The sequence below is a fragment of the Sycon ciliatum genome, chromosome 4 (assembly GCF_964019385.1).
Source record: "Sycon ciliatum chromosome 4, ocSycCili1.1, whole genome shotgun sequence".
Lineage (NCBI taxonomy): Eukaryota > Metazoa > Porifera > Calcarea > Leucosolenida > Sycettidae > Sycon > Sycon ciliatum.
In genome coordinates, this window is record NC_088646.1 from 2878227 (window position 1) to 2887172 (window position 8946).

At 47.7% G+C, this 8946-nt stretch overlaps 1 protein-coding gene across 1 annotated transcript; it reads right to left on the reverse strand.

Moving 5' to 3' along the window:
* Positions 1–3405: 3405 nt before the first annotated feature.
* LOC135813902 (ubiquitin-conjugating enzyme E2 N) lies at positions 3406–7733 on the reverse strand. The gene is made up of 5 exons (XM_065326924.1): positions 7496–7733; positions 7312–7413; positions 5789–5933; positions 5077–5217; positions 3406–4253 (listed from the first exon to the last, which is right to left on the reverse strand). The coding sequence occupies exons 1-5, from the start codon at positions 7526–7528 to the stop codon at positions 4216–4218; spliced, it is 459 nt and encodes a 152-aa protein (XP_065182996.1). The 5' UTR covers positions 7529–7733; the 3' UTR covers positions 3406–4215.
* Positions 7734–8946: the final 1213 nt, after the last annotated feature.

The following is an 8946-nucleotide window of genomic DNA, read 5'->3' on the forward strand; positions in this document are numbered from 1 at the left end:
TTCGCATACCGGGCAGGTCAAGAACAAGGAGTCGTACAACTCCCTGGTAGGGACCGGCGGATTATGCTCGAAAAGGTGGCAGATTCTGCTCGAAAAGCAGTGAAATTGGCAGAACCATACAAACCTTATGGCGGGCAATTCCTCAAATTCTGCTCCATTTCTTTATCCACATACCAAACATGCATGAAACTCTGCCAATTTTTCTGCCGGCAGAATCCGTCGGACCCTACTCCCTGGTCAAGAACCACCTTTCCGCTTCCGTGGGACGCCGCCACCCCATGAGCAGGCGTCAGATGCGGCTCCTAAACGGTGGGGGAGGATAGATCAGATCCACCAACCAGAGGCCAAAGGCCTAAATCCCATTTGCCACATCCATGTAGTACTGTACTTACTTTGAAAGTCTTTGCAAACAAACAAAGAGCCAGTCGACCGACAATTCCGGTACATGCAAGGCAGGACACACTGGACATGATTCCAGGCTGCATGGCCAGACTATTGCCACAGGGGCCAGGGCACAGAACGCCAGCCTCGGACTCAGTGGACGACATGGTCTTGAGACCGAGCTGATAAACTGGATTGGCTATGCCACTGGCCCGATGATGAGGATTACGGCTTGCTTCTATAGTAGAGGTGCTCGCCCAAGAACGTTGTTTCCAAGGGGTTTGCCTGGGGCATTCTTATCTTTCAGCAATCTGGCTGTGCACGTTCTCAGAAAGAATCCGTTCTGAATCATACTATGTATCCCACAAGCTGTCAGAAAACCAACACAGCCGTTCTTAACTTCAGGCTGTGGCATTCTTAGTGTTTCAGGCTGGACGTTCTTGGGCTCCACGTTCTTTAGCGCGCGACTGTACTGTACCGAGCCGCCACTGTGGCATTGCCTTGAAGAAAGCAGCACCTGATCCTGGTCTCTACACAGTACAGTTCAACCTACGTATAGAGATTCCGGAGACCCCACCCTCCTGTACCACCACCACCAGGTACTAGGTACTAGTAATGTTGTACTACTTCCTGACCACCACAACCAACCGCAGCACGGACACTGTAAAGTAGGAAGATTTCGCTAGAACAATGCTTTGAAATTTGTTCTCTTCACGACAATCACCCATTCGTGAATGTATCGCCGTAAACTCCTCTGTACATGGTCCAACTGAGGGAGATGACATTGCGAAACTTTCTAAGCATGAACCAGCTAAATTTTCACGCCACAAAACTGTATCGCTTTACAGCACGGTGCTGATGTGTGCATATCATGCTGTTCGTACATGAATGGTGCACACAAGGCAGTGTTTACAGCAGCGAGTACTAAAAAGGTGTTTTTGTAGTTCTAGAGAATTCTCCCTGATCCAGCAGAGCTGCACTACACATGGCTTCAACCAGGGAAATTGTGCGTTGCTCCCTATGCGGTCCCGGCCCCCTTGGAAAAACGTTAAACGCGATTCCGCGGCCGCGGCAATTTTCGCAGAAATTGCCATCATACGCGGAAAGCACGGAATCCACACTTTTGCCCGCGGAATCTGAATTTTTCAGGGCAATTTAGTAAAATTACTACTCAGAAAGCAGCAGAAAAACTACTTTGCGATCTGTTTGAGCACATTGCTCTTGCCAGTGTAGGTGAGTGCAGGTCTCTCCAAGATTCTTCACTCTAATTCAGTTTGGGACCGCAATGGATAGTGTGAAAAGTACTCCTTCATATCAGGCAACTAGTTGCCATATCCTCTACAAGGAGGGTGAAAAACTTGCAGAAAGTGCCGCAGATTTTATATTTTACTGCAGAAAATGCCGCACAAAACCTCCCTTTGCTCCGCGGAATTTGCCGCGGAATTTTGAATTCTTGGCCGCGTTTTCCAAAGAGACAGCCTATGGCTGTGTTTACATGAGGCGTTTCAACCCGGGTCAGATTTCAACCCGCCATGTGCACAAAATGAATGGCGCGTTTACATGACGCATTGCCCTTGACCCGGGGTTGAAATTTCGCCCCGGGTTGATTTCAATCCTCCCCCTAAGGCGGTGTTTACATGAGGCGTTTCAACCCGGGTCAGATTTCAACCCGCCATGTGCATAAAATGAATGGCGCGTTTACATGACGCATTGCGCTTGACCCGGGTTGAAATTTCGCCCCGGGTTGATTTCAACCCTCCCCCCAATGGGAGGGTTGAAATCAACCCGGGTCAAGAAAATCGTACAAACGTACTTCGGTGCGTATCTCGCGCCAGGTTTGAACGGCACTGCAGTGACTGCAGATGCAAATTTTGCGCGAACGGATTCACGTGACCATACAGAACTGTAGAAGTGGACTTTTGGCGGCATATCAGTATTTGACCCGGGTCAAATGTCTTCATGTAAATGCTCACCTCTTTTGTCTATCGTACAGACTTTCAACCCGGGCTGAACTCGACCCGGGTTGAAATTTCTCATGTAAACACAGCCTAAGGGGAGGGTTGAAATCAACCCGGGTCAAGAAAATCGTACAAACGTACTTCTGTGCGTATCTCGTGCCAGGTTTGAACAGCACTGCACATGCAAATTTCGCACGAACGGATTCACGTGACTATACAGGATTCTAGAAGTGGACCTTTGGCGGCATATCAGTATTTGACCTGGGTCAACTGTCTTCATGTTAACGCTCACCTCTTTTGTCTATCGTACAGACTTTCAACCCGGGTTGAAATTTCTCATGTAAACACAGCCTATGTCACGTGAGAGCTCGCGCTTTTCTACCTCAGCCTACTCAAGCTCAACTGATGAGGGGTGAATTCCCCGAAACCAGGGAGTCGTAAAATACCGGTATTTTACGGCGTCCTGCCCGAAACACTGTGTATTGAGCATGCAGGGAGTGGTGCTTTCTTGCAGGTTTGCCGAGTGGATGGTTTGATGGACTTCTCGTGTGCTCTGGATGGCAGTCGTGAGTCAGTCAAGTGAGAATTCAAGTCGACAGGAAAAGCACGAGCTCCCACGTAGGGAGCAACACACAATTCCCCCAAGTATCGCCAACGTCGCACCAACCTCTTCTTCAACCAGGGAGTCGTAAAATACTGGTATTTTACGACTCCCTTGCCATCAAATGGTACACGTACACCCCACCCCTACACGCGTGCACTCGCACACCAACAAACACACACCTCAGACCTGCCCATCGCGGAAGCGATGATAGCGAACAGCTATGTTAGACATAGCAACTTAAGCTGGGATTACACCATTCAACAGCTTGCAAGGCTGATGAATTGACCACCACTATTTGCAGCCTGGTATCCACCACACAGCTGATTGAAACACACACACACACACACACACACACACACACACACACACACACACACACACACACACACACACACACACACACACACACACAGACCTCACACACACGCAAACACACACACACACACCAGTCAAGTAAGGCCATTCAACTGTCAACGCAAGACAAGCACGCTCCCTCCGTATTCAATAATAATATATTACTGCTGGAATGGCAAACACGGATAAAGCCAGAGCGCCGGGTTGTCGACTACAGCAGTGTCTGGACGAAGGTGACACCACAACTGAACATATACCGGTACATTCCACGTACATTGTGACAGAAGATGTTCAGGAGATGAATGGACAATGACAAAACACGGTGGGGTCAAGGTAAATGAAAGAAGTTGCCCCGCACACAAACTAACGTCGAGCCACGCGTGCATGAAAATGCTTTTGGCAAATCAACGTAATGCGCAAAAACAACAGCAGTGGCAGCGAAAACACAACGACCAGCAATTGTCCACACCACACACACACATACACACACACACACACGCACACTACGACGACCAGCAGTAACTGACCAATTACAAGACAGCATTAAAACCTACGTGATTACCATAAGACTTGCAACAATACCACAGCTGGCCACCGCTCCACCAGCAAAAAAACGGACCAGCAAACCAGCTCATACACTGTACAGACAACGAACATTCGACATGCATCATCAAATTAGAGTATGTACACACATACACAGTTACACGTGCACACACACACACAAACAGACACACAAAGACGGAGAGTGAGGAAAAATGTCTGACGACAAGACCAAGAACAAGCGGTGAAGAAGACAGGTGTTGGGAGAAGCAAGAAGAAGAAAAAACAAGCCAAGAAAGCCAAAGAGCGAATATGCATGCACCTACACCAAAGATTAGAATTCAAAAGACAGGCATGGGGAGGGTATTAGGTAAAATATTATGTTCTTTGTGCATACTGCCTCGTCCATTGTCGTGCTGCACAAAAACAAACAAAGCAAAGGCAACATAGAAGTTTCATCACAGGCTTGGCAACATAATATCTCAAGCGAGGCACAATGCCGCTGAGCCGTACCTGCACACTCACGCACGCACGCACACAAAAAATGGTCAAATCTAAGATATATAATGCAACAAGATTGGGTTCAAAGTGAACTTCAAACCCCATACGTCCAACCAGGGTTTTCATTTTCAAAGAAATGAAGAACCAAGCACTAAAATCTCTTCCCTCCACCACACAAACACCCACACAAACACCCACGCGTACGTGCAGAACACCTATAGCCCCATCGTATGATCTAACCTTATGGTACGAAAATAGTGTACCTGCACTAGTGTCATGGCCAATGAAACACGGGCAAGTGATAAGTTAACATCCTGCACCAGTGCACAACCCATGGTGATAGTGCTAGCTAGGCTAGCTTACTCATGCCGACCAGATTTCATCCAGGACAACTGAGCACAATGAAGACCAACATGTACACACCGCATATCCAATTCATGTGACTGCTACAAGTACTGTCGTGGACATGGAGATCCGGTCGATTGACCGGGGGCCAGCGCCCTCAGCGCGTACAGAACGTAGTCGAGTCGTTGCATGCAGTGCACAGTCATGTTGATCTGATGCGACCAGCGCGCTGCAGGCTGCATATGTGTGCTTACCCACGGCTGCATGGTCAGCGCCCTGGGGCCGCTAGACGTGCGACCGGATTTCCATGTCCACGACAGTAGCATCATGCAAGCTTCCTGGGCCAAATGGACCATACACACATCAGATAGAGCAGACCCATGGTGCACTCACCAGTTTGTATAGCAACTGCTTCATTAGTTTTCCATTGCTCGGCGACAGTAGTGTCGAGTGGATCGTCGGGATTAGGCGCACTTAGCAATGCTTGAATAGACAACAGTACTGTACGAATTTGGAGTGCAGGACTCCATTTATCTACAACAACAACAACAGCAGCAGCAGCAGCAGCACCACCACCACCACCAACGACAGCGACGGCCACAACAAAACACAGGGCTTAATGATAACAGCACAGTGGACTTCTGACACAGCCAGCATGAGAAGTAGTTCTATCGATCGTTTGCACAAAACCAATGACGTCATCCTTCAGGGCATCCGCTGGAGAAAAGCACAATCAACCCCCGCAATGCAAACTGCAACTGTTCATGTACAAACGACTGCCTAAGCATCCTGCGCGTACCCTCACTCCCAGTACAGAGTACCCTGTTGAGCGTGGATGGCGGCACCTTTCATTGCACGTAAACTTGTAAGGTGGTTCACGCATGCATCGCCGCGTTCGTTAGCACAGTACACGCTCCCTGCTACTAGCGCGGGTCTCGAACTCGGCATCTTGTGATTCGCAGGCAAGCCCACAACCACTCGGCCAAAGCACTGGTCATCAGTTTTGCATGCATGTATATTACTTGTATGAACATATTGGATGGATATTATCAGCGGATACACACAAATACAGTATTAAAGTTACTAAATAACCTTCCTTTCTTACCTTTTAGAATATCTAAGCATATACGACCAAGCTTGTCAATATTGGGATGGTAAATCTTGGTCATGAAACGTACTTTTGGCGCTGACATTGGATATTCTTCAGGCAAAAATAGTTCAAGTTTGAAAGTACCACCTTCGAATGGGCTCTGCGAAAGCACACAAATGCACACACACACACACATGCACACACAACATTGACGCCCAATGCCAAAGGCGAAGATAGCGATGCCATGGTAGAAGCCATCGCCATCGAAACTTGATCCAATGTGTGCTTCTCGCGACTATCTGCCCCAGTTGCCCTTGAGACAGGGCCTATTCACGCAGGCTTGTGCAGCCATGGCCCAATGACCACTTTGCGTGGCGATTGCGGGGTTTTTATAGCCAATCCATCACTGGAATGGGCCACGTTCGACGGTAGTAGGCCCTGGCCTTGAACACGAGCATGCTTTACAAGGATGACGGACAACTAGAACTTCCAAACCCGGGGTAAAAGTCGCACGTCATTTTGTGTGTTCCTGTCTCAAGCCGTCTCCCTGCAGCTGTGAGTGCTACAATTTCCCGGCCAGTCTAGCTGTGATAAAGGTGGCTTGCACAACACAGGGATGCACACATTGCTGTGCTGTTCAAGTCTGCTAGCACATACGCGTACATGTACTATGTACACAATCATGCGTGTGTCTTGTAATTGTGTGCATATGAATGTTTTTATGATTATCTTGATAACAGCACAAGAATAGAATAATATTAGAATTCAGCTGTTAGAACCAGAAATGTATTGAAAATGCATTGAAGTCTTGGCAAGAGTCCATAAACAAGAGTATGCAACTGTGATCTCTTTTCTATGGGCCAGATGTGCGGCACGCTGCCTTCATCGCATCATTCAGTCTGTGCACTGCGGAAAATCAAACACCGCACTTTCCCTCTGGTTTGAAATGAACTTTCGTACGGAACTGGAGTTCTCGCGCCAAAATTTAGAGATCGCGTAGGTACTGGAACGAATCGAGCAAAAACGGATGGGCTCGTACGAGAAATTGTGAGTTTGAATGCATGCTTTTCAGAGCGTGATGAAGGCAAGCTACGTAATGAAGGCAGCGCGCCGCGCACTGACCCATAACCACAGTTGCATACTCCTGTTAATGCACTCTTGGTCTTATGCAATGCGTTCAGCACTCCACCAGCTTCAACAGTTACGCACAGGGAAGTGGTCAAAAATAATGCCTGCATGATCATAAAAGGCCCTAGACCAGTTACAAAATTGTTTTACTGGTATGTCAGGGATATTCTTGTTTCATGTTTTTCGAATCCAGGAAATCAAAATGACTGCTATATTGTGCACGTTTTTGAAGGCGGCGTACCGCATTTGAAGGCAACACCACTAAAAGATCACCGACAGTGTTGAACACCTCCGCATCAGCTCCAGTAGGGACATAAATCAAAATTCAGACTCTACTTTGTGCGTGCGTACGTACATCTACGTAACCCGTTGGCACTGAGGGACTTCGTAAAACTATTCACAGCACTTACATCTCTCGGTCCGGCAACAACGACGTGGAAATATCTTGCATTGTTGTCATCCGGCACTGCTTCGATACCAGAAACAGGCTCCTGCATCAACCTCTGCGTCTCCTACACAAGATGAGTGTTATGTGGCAAACTCAGTTACCGCTGGATCCATTCGAGCCACTCTACGAGACGACAGAATACAAACCTTGAGAATTCTTTTAGGCAATCCAGCTGCCATACTGCCAAAAGAAATCTGCAACTCCGACTTCCAAAATCCTTCTTGGGACACGTTGTTGATGGCTGATGCGAGCAGAACAATAATTAGCGCGAATTGGCTGAATCGAGCGAAAACTGCTACAAACAGCGAAGCAAATCTTCTCTCAGCAATAACAAACTACGAAACCAGAACAGCAGAGATCTGGTTGAGCGAAAGCTGTTCTGTGCTGACTCTGCTCTGCATGTACTTACTGCACACACCACTCCCTGGCCTGGTTTACTCCCTGGTTTACACTACGTCACAGGCTCGACGTACTTTTTTTTTTATGCCCACTTGCCCAGGCTGGCCGATGATCAGATGACCCACTGCACGGTCTGCACCGCGTACCGGTGCACCAACCGGACCGGTATGCATGGGCCAACCTGGGGGTTATAATAATTATCAAGAGTACATAACCCCATGGGGTTATGTACTCTTGATAATTATGCACAATGTACTCTCCCCAACAAGGCAAGAGTAAAGCTGGGACACTCTTCCTATTACTAGTATTACTGACACACACACGCGCGCACACACACACACACACACGCACACTACTACTACTACTATTGACAGCTGCCAGAGTTGGCCACGCCGCTCCCAGATGGAAAGTACTGTCAGAGAGGTTGGGAGGGGGGGGGGGGAGGAAGGCAATGCTCCAAGTGGTGATCCAGATCTTGTCCCATCCGGAACCGTCGATTGTGACAAACTTGGCAGTGAAGCTTGAATTACTCATACACACCACACACACACACACATGCATACACACACACACACACACACACACACACACACACACACACACACACACATGCATACACACACAAACACACCAATGTACCACGTATCCTTCATACGCCCGTCGCAAGAGAAGCACGCAAATCTGCAAATACACTGGATGTGCACCCACAGCTTTTCTCTTGTAAAGTTATAGCAACGATAGCAGATCTGAATCTGAATGAAACAGGTCTTCACACACACGCCACTAAGTTTGAACTTTAGATTGAGAGTTGTCTACATAACTCTCTGTATTGAATTCGGAACGTTTCACGCAACTTCGCTGAAACAAAAATTAATAAATAAATAAATTGGACATAGTGACCGAACGGTTTAAAAGCAAACACATCCGACGCGTCGACGGACTGTGCCAAATAGCAATACAACTGAGTGTTAACCAGAGTTTTCCATAGATAATATCTATCTTAGATTTCCCTACCACACGCTAGGCACAAACGAAGTCTTGATTTCAGCTGACTACTAGTATCATGAAGAGTACTTGGTATCATGCTGAGTAGACTATGATTGTCTGACTGTGTCTTGGTTAGACAGAAATCAGAAGACTACGCCTGTCTGCCGGACTTACACGCATCATGGCACGGTTGAACACAAACACACAGAGA

Bases quoted from the DNA above. Each gene is read 5' to 3' on its own strand.
- LOC135813902 (XM_065326924.1), bottom strand. From the start codon at position 7,528: ATGGCAGCTGGATTGCCTAAAAGAATTCTCAAG. The intron at 5,934-7,311 runs GTAAGTGCTGTG...GTGCTTTCGCAG, and splicing joins TTGTTGCCGGACCGAGAGAT to AGCCCATTCGAAGGTGGTAC. The intron at 4,254-5,076 runs GTGAGTGCACCA...GTTTTTGTGCAG, and splicing joins AGCAGTTGCTATACAAACTG to CACGACAATGGACGAGGCAG.